The sequence below is a fragment of the Staurois parvus genome, unplaced genomic scaffold, assembly GCF_062004578.1.
Source record: "Staurois parvus isolate SC_StPar_1 unplaced genomic scaffold, SC_StPar_1.0 ptg000704l, whole genome shotgun sequence".
In the NCBI taxonomy this organism is placed as follows: domain Eukaryota; kingdom Metazoa; phylum Chordata; class Amphibia; order Anura; family Ranidae; genus Staurois; species Staurois parvus.
The window spans coordinates 8,152,675-8,179,299 of record NW_028318500.1 but is presented as its reverse complement, the minus strand read 5'-3'; the positions used below and the strand labels follow the sequence as shown (position 1 = coordinate 8,179,299).

General features: G+C 42.9%; 1 protein-coding gene across 1 annotated transcript in view; it reads right to left on the bottom strand.

Annotated features, from left to right (window-relative positions):
• Positions 1 to 1,938: 1,938 nt before the first annotated feature.
• The window catches only part of LOC149446005 (paxillin-like), a 67,017-nt gene continuing 42,330 nt past the window's right edge, over positions 1,939 to 26,625 (bottom strand). The window contains exons 2-5 of the mRNA XM_089653163.1: positions 7,436 to 7,653; positions 2,895 to 2,971; positions 2,672 to 2,811; positions 1,939 to 2,147 (exon numbers count right to left, since the gene is read on the bottom strand). Of these exons, the coding sequence (XP_089509289.1) occupies positions 1,954 to 2,147; positions 2,672 to 2,811; positions 2,895 to 2,971; positions 7,436 to 7,653 (629 nt within the window). The 3' untranslated portion in view covers positions 1,939 to 1,953. The remainder of the gene's footprint in view (positions 2,148 to 2,671; positions 2,812 to 2,894; positions 2,972 to 7,435; positions 7,654 to 26,625) is intronic.

Sequence of the window (26,625 nt, the reverse complement as noted above, 5' to 3'; positions counted from 1 at the left end):
GCTTAAATTTTTTTTTTTTGTAGCCGAATACATTTTTGAAGAAATTAGATTTTCTGTATTCTATTAAATACTCTTTATTAATTTATTTTCTTTTTTTTTAATTTTTTTTTTTTTTAATGTTGGTGTTATTTTGTGTATTCAAGGTGATCAAATACCACTAAAGAAAGCTATTTGTGGGGAAAGAAAAAATGACAAAATTTCATTTATGTGCTGCATTGCATGGCTGCGCAATTGTCAAAGTAACAGCGCTGCATTGCAAAAAAATGGTCTGTCCATGAAGGGAGATAAGTCTTCCGGAGGTCAAGTGATTAACAAAGGTAAATATAATGTACCTTCCTATCTATTTACCAATGCTAGTAACAGAAGGGATAAAAGACAGTCAATGTTGCTTGGGGGAGGAGGAGGGAGAGAGCGAAAGGGAGAGGGGAGAGAGCGAGAGGGGGGGAGAGAGAGGAGGGGGGAGAGAGGGGGGAGGGGAGAGAGGGGGGGAGGGGAGAGAGGGGGAGAGAAAGGGGGAGAGGGGGGGAGAGGAGAGAGGGGGGGAGAGGAGAGAGGGGGGGAGAGGAGAGAGGGGGAGAGAGGGGGGGAGAGGAGAGAGGGGGGAGAGAGGAGGGGGGAGGGAGAGGGGGAGAGAGGGGGAGAGAGGGGGAGGGGGAGAGAGGGGGAGGGGAGGGGGAGAGAGGGGGAGGGGGAGAGAGGGGGAGAGAGGGAGAGGGGGAGGGGGAGAGGGGGGGAGGGGGAGAGAGGGGGGAGGGAGAGAGAGGGGGGAGGGGAGAGAGGGGGGAGGGAGAGAGGGGGGAGGGAGAGAGGGGGGAGGGAGAGAGGGGGGAGGGAGAGAGAGGGGGAGGGAGAGAGAGGGGGAGGGGGGAGGGAGAGAGAGGGGGAGAGAGAGGGGGAGAGAGAGGGGGAGAGGGGGAGAGAGAGAGGGAGAGGAGAGAGAGGGGGGGGGGAGAGAGAGAGGGAGAGGAGAGAGAGGGGGGGAGAGAGAGAGGGAGAGGAGAGAGAGGGGGGGAGAGAGAGAGGGAGAGGAGAGAGGGGGGGAGAGAGAGAGGGAGAGGAGAGAGAGGGAGGGGAGGGGGAGGGGGAGGGGGAGGGGAGGGGGAGGGGGAGGGGGAGGGGAGGGGGAGAGGAGAGGGAGGGGAGGGGGAGAGGAGAGGGAGGGAGGGGGAGAGGAGAGGGAGGGGAGGGGGAGAGGAGAGGGAGGGGAGGGGGAGAGGAGAGGGAGGGGAGGGAGGGAGGGGGAGAGGGAGGGGGAGAGGGAGGGGGAGAGGGAGGGGGAGAGGGAGGGGGAGAGGGAGGGGGAGAGGGAGGGGGAGAGGGAGGGGGAGAGGGAGGGGGAGAGGGAGGGGAGAGGGAGGGGAGAGGGAGAGGGAGGGGAGAGGGAGAGGGAGGGAGAGGGAAGGGAGGGGAGAGGGAGGGGAGAGGGAGAGGGAAGGGAGAGGGAAGGGAGAGGGAGGGAGAGGGAAGGGAGAGGGAGGGGAGAGGAGGGGAGAGGGAGGGGAGGGAGAGGGAGGGAGGGGAGGGGAGAGGGAGGGGAGAGGGAGGGGAGAGGGAGAGGGGAGGGGAGAGGGAGAGGGAGGGAGGGGAGGGGAGAGGGAGATGGGGGAGAGGGAGAGGGAGGGGAGAGGGAGGGAGGGAGGGGGAGAGGGAGAGGGAGGGGAGGGGGAGAGGGAGGGGAGAGGGAGAGGGAGGGGAGACGGAGGGGACAGAGGACTCCATGAAAAGTTATTTTAGAAATATACCTTAAAATCAGAAAGTGATGCCATGAGTTCATCCAGTTCACGTGTTGCAGAAGAGGCAGAGATTCGAGTTTGCTGCTCATTGGGACTGACCCTCTGAGGATTGCTTATCTCTCCTTGACTCACAGTAATTGCATGGGCTGTATGGGAATTATATTAATGAGCAGAATACAGATTCAAAGAGTGGCAAAAACTAATCTTAAAGCAGTAGTACTTACACTGGACTAGGTACAGAGCTTTCAAGTTCATCTAGAAGGCTTTCCACACTTGGACGGACATCCTCTATTCCCCGTGCTCCATTTCGTTTAGGCTTTTCCTTTGAGGCTTGCCCAATCTTAATAGCAGAGTTACCAGACACACTGGTGACAGGAGGAGCCAAGGGCTGAGAGATGTTTCTGTTCAGGTCATCTGTAAATAAAAAAAAAAATGTCTCCAAGAATTACTGACTGATGCAAAACATTTATTTTTCTGCTTGAGGACAGGATTAAAACCTGAAATCATATTCCTGTACAACTACATGCACAGATGCTAAAATGCAGTGACTAAAATTATTGGCCCAAGAGTAGCGCAAATTGTGTGCAAGCAGCCTAAATGAGTAAATGGGGACACAGCAGCTTTAGGGACTCACCCACACAACTGAGTTTGACAAGACTGCTACACAGCCTTGAGCGTACACTGTCTGTGTTCTGTGTAATTTTCCAATTACACATATGGGCTGCCTGAGTGCAGCTCAGCGTGACTCCAAAAGATTTAAAAAAAAAAAAAAAAGGCTCCTCAAACTGTATGGGGCTTAGTGCACTTGTAACCAAAGCCAAAAAAAAGTTTTATGATCCAATTTGCAATATGTAAAAACTATGCAGAGAAACTTTTCTTTCAAGTTAAGCAAAAGCTGCCCAAGTGGTACACAGCATCAATGTACACTTGTGTCTCACCTGATGATATACTACTTGGAGGTCCTTGCTGCACGGCATTTAATTCCAGGAGTAGACGATCCAGCTCTGACAGATTGCTGCCCAGAGACGTGCTTATGATAGTGGGAGATGGTTCTGCAGATCGCTGCTTATTAGGAAAGCTGCCCCAAGAACAAAAGCAGACCATATCAAGCAGGGGCACAGACAGTGGGAGAACATTACAAAGCTATCCAATAATGCTTACCTGTACACATGCTCCTCTTCTCCAGCAGAAGGGGAGATAACACTCTCCTTCAGCGTTGAAGAATTGTGAAGGGGATTCTGGGGGAAAAATAATAAGGGTGTCAGAAGGGTAAAAGCAGTTAGCTACTAGTTTTTAAGATTTGAGACTAAACTCAATAAGTAGATATTTCAACTTAGTTCAACAATTAAAGAGAATGTCTCTCTAGAATCACTGTTGTCAACTATTCATTTAAAAGACAAAAACCCTGCCACAAAATTATATGTGCATTTCATTTGTTTTAAGCATGTTTCTCCCTTATGTAGACATCCAAAGTCCCAAGACTGCTGCTAAGCACTGCCATCTTGGATGGGAGACTCAGAGCTGTCACTCAAGAAAAACTTTATATAGCAGCAGATCCCAACCTGGGAATACCCCCCCCCCCCCCCTTTCAAGTCTACTCGCCAGCACATTCAGGAAGTGCAGAAAAAAAAATTATTAGTGGTGCTTTACAGTGTCATGTGTTTCCATGGGGTGGGCATCATTGGTCGTTATGGTGCTGGCGGCTGGTCTGACTGCAATATGGAAATGCATAACATTAATCCAGCGCGAATGACATTAATTTGACTCTTTGAGAGCTCCTCTGCTGTTGAGTTGTGTGCCACCTCAATCACTCACCTTAGCTTTACCCCATGACCAATTCAAATTAGCTCTTCTGACCCCATTGCATGGTTACACACCTCCATCCCAGATTCCCATCCTAGCACCACAACCATGAAACTGAAAATCCAACAACTGAGTTACAGCCGCTCCTCCTCCTGGGCGCTGAGGGTCTGGTTGTGCTGATTAGGGATGGAGCTCTGACAAAAAGCTAGATGATGCCTTGTGGGGAAGGAGAGCTCTGTGGACTGCACAGCAAAGGTAACACTACTGTTACAGCAATGCCTTGCTGCCCCCTTCTCCCATCCCTGAAGAGAATATCTTTTTTTCACCATGATCCCCCTTTTCCCATTTCACCAGCAACCCTTCTGCTCTTATAATTATGCTCTCCGCTCTGTGGAGTATCTCTGCCTCCTGACAGCTCCATCTTTCCTTTACAACAGCATGTTCCTCTTTCCTATCACTCTCCACTCCCATCAGCTCATTCCACCATTCTCTTATCCATTTTACATACCATCCTATCATCTTCTCCAACTCCTGTCACCCTGGAGTGCCTTACACAGTCAATACTATGTGCCAGGTGAATTGTAATTAAAATTTACAATATCCCTCATTTTTATTTACTCATCCAACCCTCTATTTTTACTGTATTAGAGAATGGCCACTTCCTGGAGTAGTCAGATTTTCAAGTAAGCTCAGAGGGACATTGGAAGTGAAAAAAAACATTTATGGAAAGGGGAAAACAGCCAAGTAATCATTAAAATAATTTAAAGTGACAATGTTTTTGTAAAAGGGCCCCTAATGGGCAAACAGTCTCTGATGTAAATACACTATTTAATGTGGCACAATGTTTGAAAAACATTGTTCTAGTGTTTAATAATTACAGCATGTACATGGGGCCAGTCAAATGTCCTCACTACGTATGTAGGTATGTAAACTGACAGTCACTACAACACTTTCTCAAGTTAACGGAACAGTTCTGACCACACAGAAAACAGACTCAAATCTAAAAGGATAGCTGTACAATTAACAGTCAGCCCACCCAAAACTGATAGTTCAGGTTTTGGTGGATGCTGGAGAGTTAACCAACCTGACAATTTATATATTTCTCAGGACTCTAAAGCTTAGTACACACTATTGTTTTGTTTGTTTTTGTGAGCTGAACAGAAAAAAAAAAAAAAAGCTGAAGCGCTCAAGAGGAGATCCTGTGCTAAAAATCCGAGGTTAGTACAGCAACCTCCCCACTGAGCTATTGTGTTCTGACAATGGGACAGCCCACCTGACAGAACACGGCGGTCAGCGGTCTCAGCCAATGGCTGAGAGAGCTGATCGGATGCCGATCAGATGACCTTTTCTGGTCATGCCCCTTTGACAGAAGGCGGATGTTCCGCTGGCTTCTGTCAGACCAGCTGCTGTACACACAGGCTGAATGTCGGCCAGTTTCTATTGAACCGGCCGATACCATCCGATATTCAGCCCGTGTGTGCAGATCTTTACATTTGAGTTCCTGGGTCTGCATATCTGCTGTGGTCATTATGAGGGGTTCCCATTCTCCACGTTGTATAGAACATTTAATTTGTATTATGAAGAATACAACAATAGGTGCTGAAACATGCAAAGTTGGACAGGATAGGAAGTAATGCAGAAAAATCTCAAAGGAATATAAGTCAGAAACTGACTCATCCTCTAAGGCTCTAGCTACAACTAAAATACCTAAACCACCACTTGTGGCTGCATTGGCTCTATAACCTAAAGTGCTAAATTGGCATCTGGAAATGGTCAGCCTGCACATGTATGCAGTTTTGACAGCCTCTCCTATAACAAAAGGCCTGCTCTTTCATCCACCTACAGAGGAGTGGACAAGATCGGTCTCTAGCTGATTCAAAGAGTGCCCAACCTAAGACACACTCCACCCACTTGTTTTCAGTCTGTTGGCCTTCAGGGATAGGACAAGCGCATGCAATGCGCTGGGAGCAAGGTAGCATTAGGTTCAAGGGGATGCACATTCAAAAGTGTTATTTTTGATATTGGTGAAGCCTGGAGTCAGCCCTTGGCTTCTTATATCTCAGATACTAGAACAGTAAAAATGACCAAGGTTTAGGCTCATCTAAGTGGTGTATCTAAAAAAACGCTGCAATGCCCACAATCTACTCTTTAGATTGTAAGCTCCACGAGCAGGGCCCTCCTATTCCTTCTGTACTGAAACGTATTGTAATTGTATTGTCTCCCTTATATTGTAAAGCGCTGTGCAAACTGTTGGCGCTATATAAATCCTGTATAATAATAATAATGCCCACAATCTACTCTGTTACTGTGTTCAGCAGTCTTTGGCCATCTTGTTCAGCTGGGATAGGATGCAACTTCTGAGCACTGGAGTTCATTCATCCAAGTACCCTGCATTTACACAGTACAGAAGCTGGATTGTACATCAAGCTGTGTACGCACAGCTGTCAGAAAAAAAAAAAAAAAAAAAAAAAACGGTAGTAGGCACGAGAGAAAAAAAAGTCATAGAAAAACAGGCATATACAGTCTCTTCTACCATAAATCTATATCTGCCAACTCTCAGGTTTAGTCCTTTCAATATAAAGATTTACAGATTAACCACTAGAGGGGGCTCTAAATTGGATTTACACATTACACGAACATTTTTTGTGTTTGGTGGATCTAAATTCAAGAAGAAAAAAAAACATACAACATATTGCAGCAGCTTTTAGAGGTCTTGGCTGCATTAGTTTAATTTGTACAGGTTTTTTGCCTTTATATTGACCCGGTGAACCTGCTAATCACACACATCCTGTCCTAGGTGACAACACTAACTCACTGTACTTTATCAATGGAGAAGCAGGGTTGTCACCACATGACAGGAATTACAAAACAACCCCCACCGCCATGCTATGGGAGGGAGAAGTTCTATAGTTCACAGAAATAAGCTAGGCAGGACTGATGACACACTGCTTGAGATAACACAGCATATGAGAACAAATGGACTTCTAGGATAAAAATGTGTTTAACTGCTATACATTACTACTGCAAGAATTATCTAGATGTATAAAATACACGTACTCAAGCCTATGTTATTGTCAGCGACAGCTATATGTTTAGCATAGTCTGAATTTTTAACTACTGGAGGTACATAATTGGGTTTCCCCATTTGGTAGGGATATTTGTTATATGGAATATATTTACAAAATACTTTTCTAGAGCAATTTTTTTTCATTTCAGTGATCGGGTGGCTCCACAGCTGCCCAGGACATTTTATGGAATAGTCCTGAGCCAGCTGCACAATGCTGAAACAAGCTTGCAGCTGCTAATACAGCCGTAAAGGTTATTCTTTAATCTGTTAACATTTTGAACGTCTTATGCATGTCCAAAATGCTGAACTAGTTAGATATGGTAACCACGATCATCTGATTACTTTGTTAATCAGACTTCCTTCAAACAATATATAACTATCATGAGTCCCAACATATTTTACTCGATTTTTTAAATAACCGTGTGTAGATTCTGATACCCTCTTATGATATGAAAGACAGCTTAAAGTCTGCTTCAAAGCCTTTCACTTAAAGTGGTTCTAAAGCCTGAAGGTTTTTTTACTTTTATGCATTCTCAATGTGAGTGAAGAGGGAGTAGGGGGCGGGGCTGAGCCACCCTCTGTGCGTCTCAGACAGAGGCAGCTCGGGAGCAAAATATACAGGAGTGCCCCCAGAGCAAGCAGCTTGTTCTGTAGGCACTCAGCAGGGGGAAAGGGGCCTGGAGTGCTGGAGGGGGACCCAAGAAGAGGAAAATCAGGGCTGCTCTATGCAAAACCATTGCACAGAGCAGGCAAGTATGACATGCTATTTTAAAAAAATTATATAAAACACACACACATACATATATATATAAATAAATAACTTAATATTTACCTGCTGATGTGAATATTTATTGGAGCTGCTGGTCCAGGAATCCAAAGGGTCTGCATGGACTGTGCCATTGAGGGACTCGCTCGTGGGTGCAGCTGGAACAGAAATTTCTTGGTAGGTATGACACCCACTGGGATAGGAATATGGGGTCTCCTCAGATAAGAAGACAGGCCGCTTGGAAATATGAGATGTGGTAGATTCCAGGTCAGCAAGCAATGCATCTGCAATATAAAAATCCAGGGAAGAACAGTGCTCACAAAACTGCAATGGTAAGCAACATATATGGGACCTACATGAACACCTAATTAAGACAATTTAACCACATCCACTGTGGAGAAAATTTTTAATTTTTTTTACATTTTAAAATCTGCATTTTTGGGTAGAAATGTATTTAAAACCCCCAGAATATTATATATTTTTTGAAAACATGAGGCCCTGTAAAATGAAAAGATGGCAGTTGAAATGTTTTACAACATTTGCGCAATCATTTATCAAATCTAAAAATCCACGATTTATATTTTTACTAAAATTTTAATGTACAAAATAAAAAGAGGAGGTTGTGTTGAATAGATACTAAAGGTGTCTCAACGCTGTGTGCCCATGAAATAGTGAAAGAATTATGGTAACTAAACTTATCAATGTCACTTTGGGAACATATTAAATGTTTCGTCTTTTTTTTTTTTTTTTTCAATAATCTTTATTCATATTTTCACATTTCCAAATATAAACTTTTATCAAAAACAATCAATCAACTGGACTTGAAATGACATCTTCCAGAGTTGTGAATACAAAAACCACGAATAACATGCTTAAAAGGTATAATGCCAAATGAAAATTGGTCTTACAATAGTAACAAATCAAAGGACTATTATATAGGGTTGCTTACTAGACAATTCAATACATGTTATCATCCGGGTTTGGTAGAAAACATGTAGGGAATGTCGGATTTATGGACTAGAAACCCCCCTTCCGTCCTAAGTAATCACATGCGAGGCATTAGGTAATAGGAATTAACAGAACAATCTCACATATGGAACAGGTTCATACAGGTCACTATATAGCATGCAGGCTGGGCCTTGAGATAGCACCTGGGGGAAAGGGGAAAGAAAGTACTGAGGCGTATTTACAGGTGGGAGGTCAATCCCTGACACACCCAAAAAAAAAAAATTTTTTTTTTTTAACCAGATGGGTGTAGTGAGTATCCCCTCGGGTGGGGGTCATTCCCCACAGCAGGAAGAGAGTCAGGTACTCCAAGTTTGCCCAGGGTGTTGGCCAGATTGAACTTGGCATACCAAGCAGTAAACTGAAATGTGGTCATAAGGTGCCAAATTTCACTCAGCAAAAAAGTATGTTCGATAAATGCCCTCCAGCGCGTGAAAAATTGTTTAGTGGGCCCGAAATTCTGTACCAGAGCATACAATTTTTCCAGGTACAGAAGTGATTTCAGGTCTTCAACAGACGCTAGGGTTGGACTTTGAGGGGAGATCCAGGCCCTCAATAGAACGCTCCTGGCAGTTAAAAGACACAAATGTATTCATGGAGCAGAGACCTAGGCTGTCCCGCACAAGGTGCATTTGTTGCCATGGATGCAGTAACACTGAATAGACAAATCAGCAGGTCATTAGGTATGTTTGTTTTAGTAATTCCAAGTATATAGTGGATAATTTGGTTCCAGTAAGTCTGAATAGGTTTACATGTCCAGAACAGAAAGAGGGTGGGTTTAGGGACCCAACACCAAGAACAAACAGCTTAGGACAAGATTGAGGCATCCATCATAGCCGGTATGAACGCCCTATGAATAAGTTTAAACTGGGTCTCCCTCCATTGCTCATTAATAAGTTTACGGATCATATTGTAACCTTCCAAAATTTTAGTAGTATCAGCAAACTCCGGGATGTCTTTAGACCAGCCCTTAAATAGAGATTCGTTCCCTGGAGATGAATTGTGGTGCAAAAGCTGAGGATACAGTGAGGAGATAGAGTTCTGTTTTATTACGCTGTCAATCACTGGGTGTGCAAGTCCAGCCTGTCTCCTCTTAGCTGCGATTTAATGAAGTTTGCCAGTTGAAAATAATAAAATATGTGATGTGGAAGTAAGGGAAACTGTTGGGACACCTCCGTGAATGAGTGAAGTGCCAGATCTAAGATTTAGTAAGGATGCAATATCCGTTAACTCTTTGGGAGGACCAGTAAATGAAGGCTTCATGGGTCAGTCCTGGAGGGAACTGTGCATTTCCCAGTATGGGAAGATGTTTAGAGATGTTGGAAGGAACACCAGTCAACTTACAGATTTCCCGCCATGCTATCACAGTGTGTCGGATGAGCGAGTTATGTTTCAAACAAGTGTGTATCGTTTTAAGTGGTGCATGTAAGATCGCAGACAAAGTAAAGGTGGGCCAGGGCTGTCTCCAGGGTATAGTTGGAATATATAGAATTATGAGTCAACAAGTCTATCCCTTGTCTAAGAAAACAGGCCAGATTGTATAGACGTATATTGGGTAGACCCATTCCCCAATCACTCTTCGGAAGATATAGTTTGCGGAGGGCAATGCGGGAGCGTTTGGATCGTCACATAAATTTTAGCAGAGATTTGTGTAGAGTCTGAACATCCTTATGTTTGAGCAATAAAGGTAGCATTTGCAGAGGATATAGTAGTCTCGCAAAGGATACCATTTTATAAAGATGACATCTACTGAAGAGTGAAATGGGGAGGGAGGTCCAAGCCTCCAATTCTCAAATGATTTGATTAAAAATAGAGGGAGAGTTCAGACAAAGTGATGCAAGCTCTCTCTCTATCTTGATGCCCAGATAGGTGATGTGATGGGAGGCTACCTGGAGTAGGGAAGATTTCGCCCAAGACCAGGAGCGTGACGAATTTAGCGGGAGGATTTCACTTTTGGTGGCGTTGATGCGCAGACCAGAGCAAAGCTGGAAGGTAGAGAAAAGATTTTGAATAATAGGAAGATCGGAGGGGACCACTGAAGAGAAGATAAGGATATCGTCTGCAAAAAGAGCAGCCCTCATAATGACATTACCAATTTTGATCCCTGACAGAAGGGGATGAGAATTGAGTAACCTGGAGAGAGGTTCAATGGCCAGATTGAACAGCAATGGGGATAGGGGGCATCCTTGTTGCGTTCCGTTTTGTAGATGAATGGGGGCTGAAACAGTGCCCTGAGTAACCATGCATGCTGTAGGGGATGAGTACATGGAGTGGAATAAATTTGTTATCTGGTCCCTGAAACCCTAGCTTCCTCAACACTAAGAGCAACCACTGCAGATTGATATTATCGAAGGCTTTTTCGGCATTGAGGAAGAGGATGGCAGTATCTTAGTCAGGGTGAAGTTTAGCATGTTCTAGGGCCATGATAAATTTACGGATATGTAAGAAGGCCGATCTGAAACGAGAGAAGACAATTCTGGACAATATTTTAGTGTCAATGTTAATAAGCGAAATAGAACAGTACGAACCAGGGAGAGTAGGGCATTTGCTTTTTTTTGTCCAGTAGTTTCATAAGTGCTGTGGATCCCGTAGGGAGGTAAGGTCCGCCCTGCCATATATTGTTATAGACATGGAGTAAGGTTTGAGATACAAATTCTTTGGTCAATTTGTAAAATTCAGGCAAATAGCCATCAGGGCCAGGGGCCTTGTTGTTGGAAAGGTTTCCTATGGTGGTCAGAATCTCTTCCGAGGAGATAGGGGCATTCAGCGCGTCTAAGTGGGCCTGTGACAAACGGGGCATGTGAATTGACTTAAGGAATGTCTCCGCCCTATGCATATCCACCGGTTCCTCTGAATATAATTGCTAGTAAAATTGCATCAGTAAAGATGTTATTTCTGGTGAAGAGGTTGTAATATTTCCTCTAGTATTTTTGAGTGCCATGATATGTGTAGGGGTGAAGGGTCCGCGACAAAGATTAGCTAAAAGTTATCCAGCTTTGTTCCCATGTGTGTGAAATTGTAAAGATCAATAAGAATTTTTGATCCTCTTTGGTCTACCCACAACTCGAAACACCGCTTGGCCTCCTGCCATGTCTGTCTCGCTTCCGAGGATCGGTTTTGATATAGTTCTAATTGGGCTTTCCGAAGGGCATTGCTGGCCTGACAAAACTGATACAAGGAGCGTTTCTTATACCGAGAAACATAGGATATGATTTTGCCCCTCATAACTGCCTTGGCCGTTTCCCAAAATAAATTAGGGTCGGTAACATGTTCCGCGTTAGGGAGGGCATAATCATTCCAAGCATTAAGGATAGCATGGCAGAAATCTTCGTGATCTGCAAGGTATAAGGGGAAACTCCTTAGCGCCTATGGGCTTGTAGTTTTCAATGAACTACCATGGCGCTGGCGAGAGCTGTGGTAGTTCCATGAAGCTTCCTGTCAGTATATACCTGCTTGAGTGTACATCCCGTATGGCAAGCAGATACTCTGACAGGTCTGCAAGAGACCTGCAAGGCATCAGCGATCTACTGATAATAAATGCACATTTTTTACCTGCAAAAAAAATTTACATTTATTTTTGTCTAAAAGGTTATGAACTTATCCTTTAAATATTCGTAAATGAGGGACCTAGAATTATTTCTCTCACTCCAGAGTGTGTGATGGGACCCAACATGTGTTGCACAACTGGAGTTTATGTCATATGTGTGATCTGTTCATGCTTTTGTGTTTGAGTGTGTTTGTGTGTGTGCGTGCACGCAGTGTAACCGCAGCAGAGTTCTTTAAATTTTTGTTGTTTAAATTGTGATTTATATTTTTAACACTTTCATAGATTTTTGCATTTAATTGTATTAAGTTCCGTGTCCTCCTGGAACTTAATGCAGGAGAGATCATGAACCACTGAGGGGGAAAGCAAACTTAATCTGTCCCCACAGACAATGAAAGAATACACAGCGTTTCTCCTCATTCACATACAATACAGGTACACAACATCCAGATAACCCCATGTTAGAACAGAGAGGAGGGCTTAATAAAACCGAAGCATACAAAATCTGGTGCAGCTGTGCATTGTAACCAATCAGCTTCTAGGTTTTATTATCAAAGCTTAAAGTGGAGTTCCACCCAAAAGGGGAAGTTCCGCTTTAAAGATTGGTCCCTGGCTCCCCAGGGGGGGAAGGGTACTACGAAATTGACAGGTACCTGCTCCCACTTCTGCTGCGATCGCCTAGGTGATCGGAAGCGGAAGTCATCCTCCTACCCTCCCTCCCCATAGTCTTGTGGGACACGTGACAGGTCCTAGAAGACTACACGGCCATTCAGGAAGCGCAGCGCTACTCGCGCATGCGCAGTGGGCACCCGGCTGTGAAGCCGCAAGTTGTCACAGCCGGGTGCCCACACTGAAGATGCCGGTGCCTAGAATACAGGACGGCCGGTGAAACTGGCTACGGCGGGGACACCGGAGGATCGTGGGACAGGTGAGCGATTGTTTTTTGTTTTAAAAGTCAGCAGCTACAGTTTTTGTAGCTGCTGACTTATTTTTTTTACAGAGTGAGTAGAACTCCATTTTAATTGAACAAGCTGAAATTAAAAGCGGATTGGTTACCATTTAGAGCTGCACCAGATTCTGGGTGCACCAGTTTTAGAAAATCTCCCCAAAGTGTGCAAATCTAGTTTACAACTAATGGGATCTGCCAGCCTAGTACAGACAAGGTTAATTATGGTAAACATTTTTATTTTACTACAAATCTCTATCTAGTACTGTGTCCATCTGCAGCAGCTCTCGCACACAGGGGCAGCAGTGGGAGCCATTGGATCCTGCTGCCGTCAATCAAATCCTGTAAGCAGTGAGTGGGGGGTGAGCCCAAGCCACACTGGGTGTGTCAGATGCACACAGCCCTGCTTGGGATTGGGGCCAATAAGGGGGTAGCAACAGTTGTCCTGTACTTGGGCCAGGCAGCAGGTTATTAGGATATGTGCATAAGAGGGTGTGATCGGTGCAGCGAGGGAATTACAGGAACCAATCTTCTGTCTCTCTCTCCCTGCAGCAGCTGAAATCGGGCTTCTCTTCCTCTCCCTGCCACCGGCTTTCATTTGCTTCACAGGGGATCGATTTCTATAATTTTATTCTCCAAGACCTTTGCTTTCAGAAAATATTTAATGTCTGGGGGTTCTTAAGAAAAAAACATTTTTAAATGCAGCATTTTACATGTGTGAGAAATGTTAGAATTGGCCCATCAAGTGGTTAAAGTTGGACTGTATAATTCACTATGTAGAGCAAGGGCCCACCTAATGAAATAATCAAGTTATATTCAGGTAGGCCATCATACAATAAAGCGGCTTGTGAATCTAAATGTGATTTTACTATCAGATCATGACAGCACATTACAAGTATTTATATATAGTGCAGACAATTTTTAAAATGCTTTACCTGTTGTACATCAGTCCTCACCCTCAAGAAGCTTACATCTCTGGTCCCTACCTTACAAGCATACATGCACATACTCAGTCCATTTAGATAGGAGCCAATTAAATTATCAGCTTGCATTGGGAGTATAGGAGGAAACTAGAGTACCAAGAGAAAACCCACCCAAGCAAAAGAAGGACATGCAAAAACTATGCAGTTAGTGTCCTATGTGGGACCTAAACTAAGAACCCCAGTGCTGCAAGGCAGCAGTGCTAACCATAAGCCACTCTGCAGCCCCATAACATACAGGATAAACAATTGCTTTGGCAAATCCGCTTCACTGAAGAGTTTTGATTTGATAGTTATCGACAGCAATGTTTACAGATGGTTTCTTCTCACAAGGATTACTATGACTTGCTTTTGGCCCCTTAAAATTAACCACTGGAAGGGGCTGAACGCTGTACCTGCTTGGAGCCTGCCATAGGACTTCCTCTGCAGTCTGTTAGAGGAGCATGGAAACTGCACCAATGCCTCCTGGGCTTTAAAGTGGCTGTAACGGCTGAAGGTTTTTTTTACCCAAGCATGAAGGTAAAAAACCTTCTCTATGCAGCATCCCCCCCAGCCCCCCTAATACTCACCTAAGCCCCCTCTCGATCCAGCGATGTGCACTGGAGTCTCGGCTATCCTGGGACTCCCTCTCCTTATAGGCTGAGACAGCAGTGGGAGCCAATGGCTCCCGCTGCTGTCAAACACTGCCAGTGAGCCAATGAGAAGAAAGGAGGCAGGGCTGATCCGTGGGTCCATGTGTGAACGGACACACAGAGCAGTGGCTGGGGAGTGTGCATACTCGGGTGCTCCCATAGCAAGCTGCTTGCTGTGGGGGCACCCAAGAGAACGGAGGTGCCAACAGCACCGGTGGGGGACCAAAGAAGAGAAAACCACTGAGTGGGTAAGTATAGACATGTTTATTTTTTTTAAAATGTAAGCCTTTAGAATCACTGTAAAATGCCTGGATGCACACCGTGCTAGACACACCTAGGGGATAGATAGAACAGTGTATATATGTGAGAATGGTATAAGGGAAAAATTGGCTGGATAATTAACCAGTTGCCACCCCGCCTATAGCCAGATGGCGGCCGGGCGAACACCTTCGTCCCTCCGGGTGGACCCCATATGGCGTCCGTTTAGGCATGTGCTCTGCGGCGCAATCTGTCACCGGCCGTGTACCTCAGACACAGCCGATGACAGATCTGTGTACCGGCCCCGTTGCCAGTACCATGTGACCTGCTGTGACCAATCACAGCAGGCCACATGACAGTTGTATACAATGAATGGCTTCCTTTTAAAAAATCTATTTTTTTTTTTTTTTTTTTGTACGGTCACCAGTCAGTGTCCCTGATCACCGCCATGCCAGTTATATGACAATGATGTACTGCACTGGTGACAGTATGTTAAAAAAAAATATATATAGTGAAAATAATTTTTTCATTTTCTGAAAAATTATGACAAAAAAAAATACAACTTCAAAAAACTCGCCATGACTCTTGTGAAATACGTCGGACTGTACTGTTCTGACATTCTTGGACCTCAAGAAATTAGACTGGCTGTCAGTACTTCAGGATTGATCAATTTTCAGATATATACCAGTTTGTGAGCTCTATAAAACTTTCCTACAGACTAAATAATAAATACTAATTTGGGTTATTTTCACCAAAGACATGTAGCAGAATACATCTCGGCCTAAATTTATGAAGAACAATTATTTATTTGCAAACGTTTATAACAGAAACAAAGAAAAAAAGAGTTTGTCAAAATGTTCAGTCTTTTTTTGTTAATTTAGCAAAAAATAAAAACCCCAGTGTTGATTAAATACCTCCAAAAGAAAGCTCTAGTTGTGTGAAGAAAATGATAAAATTTTAGTTTGGGTACAATGTTGTATGACCGCGCAATTGTCATTCAAAGTGTGACAGCGCTGAAACCTGAAAAATGACCTGGGCAGGAAGGGGGTAAAAGTGCCCTGTATGGAAGCGGTTAAAATCCATTTTCTAGAGTCCACACATTTAACCTGTACTATTAGTGCAGATGTGGACAAATAACATGAGGAAGAAGATTCCTGGGATTTCTACCAAGATGGCCAAATCCAACAGACAGTGCAGAACAAGACATGTTAAGTAAATAATGAGGAAAACAAACTTCAGGTGGACCAAAACTTTTACTGGCAAAACCAATGATTAGGCCTTGGCCATCTTCTTTTCTTTTTTTTTTTTTTTTCTTTTTTTTTTTAGCATAGGGTACACAGGGTGATTGCACAAGGTTGGAGGAAAGGAGTTAATTTGCATGGATTACTTTAGCTGGAAAAGGATTTATGGCACATACTGTATGTTTGCACGTTAATGTGGCACTGTTATTGCACAGGCACTTTTATTTTGTATTTACAAGGACACTTTATAAAGACATTTGTTTTGATTGTTTCGGAATTTATCGTTGTTGGGATTTGTACTATAACCATAATTCATTTATGGTGAGCGTAGCCTTTTGTTTATTAATTTCTAGTGTATTGTACATCGGGAACAAACCATTAGGGCAGCAGCTATTTTATCTACATAATTATGCACATAGCTAGTTTTATTATATATAATTTTTGCACCACAAACATTGCAGTTACATTATACAGTATTTATATAGCGCCAAAAGGTTTGCTCAGCGCTGTACATTATAGTGGGGGACAGAACATGAGACAATACAGTAACAATACAATACACAAGGGGTTCGAGGGCCCTGCTCTTTCAAGCTTACAATCTAGGAGGGAGGGGATAGTGGTACAGGAGGAAGTGGCTGTGGGGGATGGAGTGGTAGGAGGAGTGGAGGAGATCGGCTGTTAGGTGAGGGTGGGGTAGGCTTCCCTGAAGAGATGGGTTTTCAGGGTGCGCCTGAAGGTGAGGAGGGTAGGCGACAGTCTGATGGATTGGGGTAGTGAGTTCCAGAGGATGGAGGAAGTCCTGGAAAAGTCCTGCAGTCGGGCATGGGAGGAGGAAACCAGGGAGCTAGAAAGTAGGAGGTCTTGTGAGGAGCAAAGAGTACGAGTTGGGTGGTATTTGGGTATCAGGTTGGTGAGGTAGTTTGTGGCAGCGTTATGAATGGCTTTGTATGTCTGTTAGTAGTTTGAATTTAATGCGTTGGGCAATCGGGAGCCAGTGGAGGGAATGACAGAGGGGGGTGGCAGAAGTGGAGCAGTTGGTAAGGTGGATGAGTCTGGCCGCTGGGTTCAGGATAGACTGAAGCCGGGATAGCCTGTGTTGGGGTAGGCCAGTGAGAAGGGAGTTGCAGTAGTCCAAACGTGAAATAATGAGGGAGTTGTTTAGTAGTGTCTGGGGTTAGGAATGTACATATTTTGGAGATGTTGTGAAGGTGGAGCCTGCATGAATTTGCCAGCGATTGGACATGGGGTTGGAAGGACAGGTTTGAGTCTAGGGTGACACCTAGGACTTTGGCTTGCAGGGGGGATTTATGGTGGCGTTGTTGGTCGTGATGGAGAGGATGGGGGTGGGGTGTAGGCTGGGGGGAAAACTAGGAGCTCGGTTATGGAAAGGTTCAATTTGAGGAAATGGAGCGACATCCAGTCTAATATGTCGTTCAGCAGGTGGGTGATACGGGTGGAGACTGAAGGGGTGAGGGCTGGAGAGGTAAATTTGCATGTCATCGGCATAGAGGTGATAGTTGAAGCCGTGGGAGTGTATCAGTTTGCCGAGTGAGGTGTAGACGGAGAAAAGAACGGGCCGGAGGACAGAGCCTTGGGGGACCCCAACAGAGAGGGGGAGGTGGTAGCGTTATAGGTAACGCTGAAGGAGCGTTGGGATAGATAGGAGGAAAGCCAGGAGAGAGCGGAGTCTCTGATGCCAAGGGAGTGTAGTTTATTAAGGAGGAGGGGGTGGTCAACTGTGTTACATAGTTAGTAAGGCTGAAAAACGACAAAATTCCATCCTGTTCAACCATTAAAAAAAAAAAAAAGTTATAATCCTATGTCCACCAATTATTCAGAGGAAGGCAAAAAACCCCAGCAAAGCATGATCCAATTTGCTCCTGCTGGGGAAAAAAAAAAACTAAAAACATTTCGTCCTGATCCCCCGAGAGGCAATCGGATATTACCTGGATCAACTTTACCTATAAATGTTATATCCAGTTATATTCGGTGTATCTAGGAAATAATCCAGGCCTTTTTTTGAAGCAATCCACCGAGCTGGCACAGGTACCTTTAAAATACATCTGGTTATCTTTTATTGGGCTGTTTATTTTTATCTTGCGAGTTTTGGCTGCAGTTCTGCTTTAATCAATGACCTGGAACAAGTATTACAATCAAAGTCAGGGTAAAGTACGAAGGAGAACTTATCTGCACACTTGCTTTAGGTCAGGGACTAAAAATATAGAAGCCAGAGGGTCACCATGATAGCTAGGCAGCTTAAAATTTTCAAAGAGAGGTCAGCAATAACAGCCTAACTTTCTGTAGTAGTTTTTTTTTTTAATCCAAGTTTAATTGCAAAATAAGTTATTTTCAAAATAAATTGTGAACATTGTTACATATGTCCAGTTAATATATTTAACTCATTCCCTTGCTATGTATGGGAGGATAAGAGTGTCAAGTCCTAGACTACCCATTAAAGGCTCTTGCACACAGGCTGGCCAATCCCATTCTGTGTAAATCTCAGCATATTTTCTTTGCCCGGACAGCCCAGGTGCTGTGTACAGCCTGTCACCGGGATGAATGGCTGTGGCCCACTGTACTCGTGTAGTGCATACACTGTTTGTGCAAGAACCCTAAAAGGATTTTTGCTTAAGTCCACGCCCTTGCACTATTACACAACAACTTCTACCGAAAAGAAGAGTGATTGCATTAGGATACTAATATCTTCTTCTTTCCTTCTGCTCAGTTACAACAGAAACATATACTGGTCCTGAGCATTATTTTTCTAAAGTGGAACTTTGGAAGGTCACGGGTGCATTTGCCATAATTTAAAAGAAAAAACTACCTCCTACCATTTAATGTTCAAAAAAAAAACCAAAAAAAAAAAAACAACCCCAAAAAACTCTAGTTCTTCTTCATCTTTAAACACACAGCTTATGAAGACTTCATACATTACTCACATCTAATTTTCCATACTGTAATGCACAAATACAATATTTCATCACATGTTAAATAAGTCACACAAAAGTCACCTTTTAACCAAGATAAACTAAACATAGTGCAAAAATATTTGTTTAACCACTTGCCCTCCAGAGGATTTACCCCCCTTCCTGACCTGGCCATTTTTTGCGTTATGGCGCTGCGTTATTTTAACTGACAATTGCTCAGTCATGCAACACTGCACCCAAATGAAATTTACATTCTTTTTTTCCCATGAATAGAGCTTTCTTTTTGTGGTATTTGATCGCCTGTACGTTTTTATTTTTTGCGCTATAAAAAAAACAAAAAAAAGACCGACAATTTTGAGAAAGAAAAACAAATATTTTTGTCTTTTTGCTATTAACCACTTGCCGCCCTGCCACTGTAGAAATACAGCGGCAGGGCGGCACTGGCAGGCAAAACCACGTTTTAAAACGTGTGTTTTGTAAAGAAATAGGGGGCGCGCGTGAGGCGCGCCACCGCCCTATCTGTCCCACCGATCACCGCTGCGGATGTCAGTCGCCGGGTCACAGCCAGTCCTTAGCGGCTGTTTCCCGGCGATCGGCGGTAAACAGTGAGAGAGCACAGCTGCAGTAGCTGTGCTGTCTGTCACTTCCTTGTCAGCTCGAGGACGAGCTGATCCAGACAGAAGAGTTTCTCTCTCGATCAGCGGTGTCCTGTGCAGCACACACCCCCGCTCCCTAGTAAAACACTCCCCCTCACTCAGATAACCCTTCCATGCAAAATAAAGTTAACCCCTTCCTCCCTAGTGCCATTAGTACAGTGTCAGTGTTTTTCTTTTTGCACTGATCACTGTATTAGTGTTTTTGGGGATGTCAGTGACCCCAAGTCAGTACCCCCCAATGTCAGAATGTCAACCGCAGTCCCGCCATAAGTCGCTGCCATAAGTCCCTGATCGACGCCATAATTCGCTGATCGCCGCCATTATTAGTGTAAAAAAAACCCTAAAAATCCCAGTATCTTTCCCACCATTTGTAAACGCTATAACTTTCACGTAAACCAATTAATTTACACATATTTTTTTTTTTTTTTTTTTTTTTTTTTTTTTTAGTAAAGACATGTAGCAGAATGCATTTTGGCAGAAATTTATGACTAAATTTGATGTTTGCATTTTTTTTTTACTGGACATGTTTTATAGCAAAAAGTCCAAAATATTGTTTTTTTTCCTCAAAATTGTCAGCCTTTTTTTTTTTTTTTTTAATAGCGCAAAAAATAAAAACCGCACAGGTGATCAAATACCACCAAAAGAAAGCTCAATTTGTGGGGGGAAAAAAAAGGATGTAAATTTCATTTATGTACCGTATTGCATGACCGCGCAATTGTCCGTTAAACTAGCGCAGCGCTGTATAGCAGAAAAATGGTGTAAGTTGCAGTATTTATACCATAATTTGTAAATGCTATAACTTCCACACAAAGCAATCAATATACACTCATTGGGATTTTTTTTTACCAAAAACATGTAGCAGAATACATTTTGGCCTAAATTTATAACCAACTTTGAGTTTACTATATATTTTTTATAGCTGAAAGTAAAAAATATTGTTTTTCTTCACAATTTTTGGCCTTTTTTGGTTTATAGCGTGAAAAATAAAAAGGGCACAGATGATCAAATACCACCGAAAGAAAGCTCTATTTGTGTGAAAAAAAGGACGTAAATTTCGTTTGGGTGCAGCATTGCATGACCGCGCAATTATCAGTTGAATCAGTGCAGCGCCAAGTAGCAAAAAGAGGCCTGGCCATTAAGGGGGGTAAATCCTCTGGAGCTCAAGTGGTTAAACATGTCCAGTAAAAATTTTTTTTAAAAAAAAATCAAAAATTTTGTCATAACATTAGGACAAAATGTATTCTGATACATGTCTGCTGAAAAAAATCCCAATACATGTAAATTAATTGGTTTACGTGAAAGTTATAGGGTTTACAAATGGCAGAATATATATACACACACAGTTTGGGTTTTTTCACTAGTAATGGCGGCGATCAGCAACTTATAGCGGGACTGCACAGCTATACAAAGCAGTGTGCAGGAGCCAACAGGGGAGAGAACTGTATTGTTTACATATAGTTCCCTCCCCCCATCAGTAATGCTCGGCGATCCCTGGGACCCGGTGATTGACAGCTGAGGCCTATCTGCTATAGGGTGGCGGGAAGGGGGTTAAAAGGCCAAGTTCACCTTTGTTAAATAAATAAATGCACATCTCTTCGTAGGTTAAAAAAAAGGGGGCAAAAAAAGGTTTGCTTTTTTTTTTTTTTTAATAAACTAGAAGCCTAGAAAGCATTGCACCCGGTCCCCAGCTATCACAGCGTTGACTGGGGGTGAAAGGACACTAAAGGATATCCTTATTCCCAAAAATCTTTCAAACATATTAATTAATAAAGGCCCTGTAATCCATTTTTCATTAAATCACTTCTTACTTCGTTTTTCTGCCTCCTTGTAACGTCTGCAATGAGCTATGGAATCATTTCCCCCCCCCCCCCTCTGCACTTCCATTTTGCTTGGATCCAGCACTGCAATTTTGTTGCAGTCATGTGGCCTGCTCTATGCACATGACAAATGCCACAATCCGTAGTCCATCTTGAGAGTGGGTAGCTAGGTTCCTACTTCGAGTGGGACAATAAAGAAAAAATAATGTATGGATCTGGAGGAGGCTGAGCACAATAGAAGGTACTTTTTGAGTTAAGAATGCACGGTTGAATAAAAAGTAGTTTTGGACCCAGAGCTCAGTGTCATTTTAAGCAAAGGAAAAGTTGCCTTTTGTGCAGAAGCAGTAAAACTAAAACAGCCGGAGAGCAGATGTTCATAACAATTTAATTAAGACTGCAGTATCTTTGATGTTATCGTATGTTAGTTCTTTTGCATAACTGTCTCTGTGCAAACTGGGGGTGCCAAAAAGCTAATGTCACCAGCCCCCCCAAAAAGCTTTCTTTAGCACTTGTCACCGCATGCCCCTTGTGTAATATTCTGCAAGGCAAATTAAAGCACAGATAAACAGGAACCTGCAACCTCAGACTCATACATTTCTCAGTGAGTCACTTCATCAGCCATTTCCGGATTGCCACTCTGTGTATCATACACACACAGGAGTTAAGAACATTATCAAAGCACAATGCAGTGGCCAAAGGTCAGCAGCTGCGCACACACCCAGGAAACTCCTAGCTGTACTCATTTCCAGCTGAGGCATAAAAGGAATTGAGATTGGAATCAAATCTGTGGTCAGACGCGGCCCATTCCCTAAAAGCACAACAGACAACTATACTAGATTTGCAGTGGTCGGAGTCAAAGCTCTGAATGTTGCTTACCTCACAGCTAAGCAATTTCCATACTAATCCTCTCCAGTAAAGATATCATCAGTCAAGATTTTTTTTTGCATTCTATGGCAAGAAGACAAACAGTATTTCAAAAGGCTCGTTCAGCCTAAAAATCTTTTGCTGCAGTCTCCATTCTCTCTCAGAATAAACTCATCAGCACCACTGGCTATAGCCAGCAGTGCTGATCGAGAGAAAACGTTCCAACAGGCTGGTTATACATAAATCCATCAATAGATTGACATCTGATCTGTTCCATCAGATTGATGGGGAACAGAACCCCATCCGTTTGTTTTTAGCAGATAGGATCAGATCAGATGTAGGCGGGTCTGTTTACACCCGCCGCTCCACAGAGGAGACTGCAGAAAGGGGTCTAAGTGAACTGAAAGATACTTCACAATACATATAGAAACATTAAAAAAATAAAAATAAAGCCAAATGCCTATGCGTCTGATTTGAATGTAACCAATGTGTAAAATATGCAGCCGGTGGGACTTTTCCAACTAAAGGGCAAGTAAAACTACAGAAAATCAACAATTTTATATGCTTACTTGCTGCTTTTCCATATATAAAGTGATCCTAAAGGCTCCTTTTTTCCCTACAAAAAAAAAAAAAAAAATTTACGTTTACCTGCTCTATATATTGCACAGCACGGCCTCTTCCTTTTCTGGAAGCTCCTGCTGGCACTGCCTTTAGAACCATGTTAGTTTTTTATCCACTTGCAATTTGCCTTTGACCATGCTAGAAAATTATACTAATCAATTCCTTAGCACAAACCCCTCCCTACTTGTAAGGCCACTTTCACACTGATCCACCACAAAAACAAGGCAAAACCGCATAAGCGTTTATTCCACTCTGAGCATTTTGATCTGACATGTGACTTAAAAACTGAACCAAAAAACGCTTCTCAGAGGCGTTTTCCATTGATTTCAATGGGAAGAGGCGTTTGGGGGCTTTTTTTTTTTTTTTTTTACTCCCCAAACATGCCCCAAAGATGCTGCAAGCACAAGTTTTTACACTGCACCGCGAAGCCTCTGTAAAAACACACACACATATACACACATACATAGGGAAGCATTTTCCAGGAACTTTTTTAATGCAAAAACGCTTCAAAAACTCCTCAGTGTAAAAGTAGCTGGATCTCACCTGCTGCAGCCAGAGGAGCAACAGGACAGGAGAGGAGGAGAGCACACCAGGCACAGTGCGTTGCGGGGCACAGTGCGTTGCGGTGCCCAGTGCATTTTAAATACTGTATTGTTTTTACCTTTTTTTTGCACTACGAATAGATATGTGCGGTGCGCATAGGAATTTCTTCATATTTTTTCAAACTATAGTTCGGCCTCCCAACAGTGTGAAGGTCTGTGAACTGGTCCCGTTTAAAAAGTCTGAGGACCCCTGCTATTTGTATCATTTGAGGCTGCTGATATCACATCCAAAATGGTGACACCCCGCAGCAGTCTCAGGGCTTTTGTATGTCTGCACAAGGGAAGCTTTTACATGCAAATAACATGCAAAAAAACACATTAAATTCACATATAATCCTATGGGAAAATTGTTGAAATTAATGAACTGGCAACAGGGCCTCTAAGGCAAGATAGAGCGGATAAAATAAGTATTGAACACATAATTTTTCTAGGTAAATATATTTCTAAAAGGTGCTACTGACAGAAAATTTTCTCCACGTTGTTAACAACGCATGCAATCTTTACAAAGGAATCAGAACCAATAAGTTAAGACATTAAGTTATATGTAATAAAATGGGATGGCACAGGGAAAAAGTATGGCACACATGAAGAAAAGGAGATGCAAAAAGGCACAGAAAGTCAAGACACCAGCAGAAATCTATCAGTAATTAGAAAGCAATCCTGCCCCTTTTCAGTGCAAAATAATATCAGCTAGTTCAATCTCAGTCTCAACTAATGACCTATAAAAAGGGATCATTACCAAGGTATCACACAAGAAACATCTCATAATGGGTACAAGCAAAGAACTCTCTCAAGACCTTCACAACCTTATTGGTGCAAAACAAAGTGATGGCATTAGTTACAGAAGGATTTCTAAACTTCTGAATGTGTGAGCTCTGTTGCGGCCAAAATCCGGAAGTGGAAAGATCATCACTTCACCATAAACCAGCCACTATCAGGTACTCCTTGCAAGATTTCTGACAGAGGAGTGAAAAGAATTACCAGAAGAGTTGTCCAAGAGCCAAGGACCACTTGTGGAGAGCTTCAAAAATACCTGGAATTAGCAGGTAAAATTATTTCAAAGAAAACAATAAGTAATACACTTAACCACCATGGCCTGCATGCACGCTCACCATGCAAGACTCCATTGCTGAAGAAAAAGCTCATTTAAAGATTGCTGCACAACATTTAGACAAGGCTGTGAAATACTGGGAGCATATAGTCTGGTCAGAGGAGACCAAAATTCAGCATATGGTACTGGCAAACGTCATACCATTGAAGGAAGGATGAATGGAAAAATGTACCAAGACATTCTTAATAAAAATCTGCTGCCATCTACCAGGATGATGAAGATGAAACGAGGGTAGACATTTCAGCAGGACAATGATCCCAAACACAAAGCCAAGGAAACTCTAAATTGGTTTCAAAGAAAGAAAATAAAGCTGCTAGATAGGTCAAGCCAATCACCTGACTTGAATCTAACAGAAAATCTATGGAAAGAACTAAAGATCAGAGTTCATAGAAGAGGTTCACGGAACCTTCAAAATTTTAACACTGTTTGTGTGGAAGAATGGTTCAAAATCACAACGAGAAATGCATACGACTAGTTTCTTCATACAGGAGGCATCTTGAAGCCACCATTATCAACAAAGGATTTTGCACAAAGTATTAAAAAAAATTTCAGTTTGTGTGTTCAATACTTTTTCCCTGTGTCATCACATTTTATTACAGATAACAATGTCTGAACTTATTTGTTTTGGTTTCTTTGAATGTATGGATTGCATGGGTTGTTACGGACATGTGGGGAAAATTTGAATGTTAATAGCACCTTTATTTATTTCAGGTACTTATTGTGACGATCGCACGTCAGACCCCTGACCTTCTCACCAAACTCGTGACCGAAGGACTAGCCAATCTGAAACCGCGATGTCACGTGCGTAAGAATGCCATGCCCAGCTGCACCTTGCACAACGATTTTCCACCTAATGGACCACAAATTGATGTACCAGCAGCCTGAACACGATTGTTACTGGGTCGGGTTAATTATGCAATTAACCCTTCACACTGCCACCACCTCTTTTTTGTACAGAGAAAGGAGGAAACTCGGCAATATCAGCAATAACACTATGATGGTTGAGATAATCGTCTGTATAGCACTGTCACCGCAGGCCGGTTATACAGAGGGTTAAACAAACACAGTAGCGCTCTTTTAGAGGCAGGAATTCGTAAGTTGCATTAACGAGCTATAGAAACAGTTCTACACTGTCAGAAAGAAAGATTTATTACTAAAAGGTCAAAAGGGTGCAATAAAAATATTTACAGAAAAAAGATGTTCTCTCTCTCTCTGTGTATATATATATATATATATATATATATATATATATATATATATATATATATATATACATACACACACACACACACATACATATATACAGAGAACAACAGAACAGCAAAGAGGTAACAGAGAGGAGGTTGAAGGGTTAAAATACTTGCCAATCAGCCTTGGGTTAAGCAGATCAAGTTTCAGAGCAGAAGGGCACGTCTCCCAAGTTGGTTCTGATGTTAAACGGGAGAATTCTTCAACTTACACTCTTAGGCCTGACAGCCTATTTTGTAGTGCCCCAGCCAGGGGGTGTCTCTGAAGCCAAGGACCAATGCCTCATTTGGGGAGGGATAGTCTGGGCGGAGACCTAAACTAGAACCAAAATCTCTCCTAGTTCATATTTTGGCTCATAACTTTTCCTAGGCACAAGTAACATTCCACCAGCGGGTAGATTAATATGCAGACGCATCTGAGGAACGGTTAGATATGAAATACATACTTGAAGGGTTTAAGAGATGTGATTTTCTGCTTTCCTAGGTATTCCAGTCATGGAGTGTGAACTATCAAACGATTTGTCTGATCATGACCAATCCGAAGATATACCTGGTTTTTATGTAAGTCTCTCATATTCCAAGATATGAGACAGGAAAAAATGGATTTTAAAAGTGTTATCTAGTTTCTTACTCCTTTGGAATGTCTTTGAACTCAGGGGAAGGCTTGGGTTATCTTTTTACGATGCGCCAGATTGCACAGGTTCTTTAGACAGCGAGGCCCCAGCTCCCTTGGGGGTGTTATAGCTCAGAGCTCCCTGCTGTGTTTTGGCCTCCTGTAACACTTATCACTCAGGCCACTGTACAT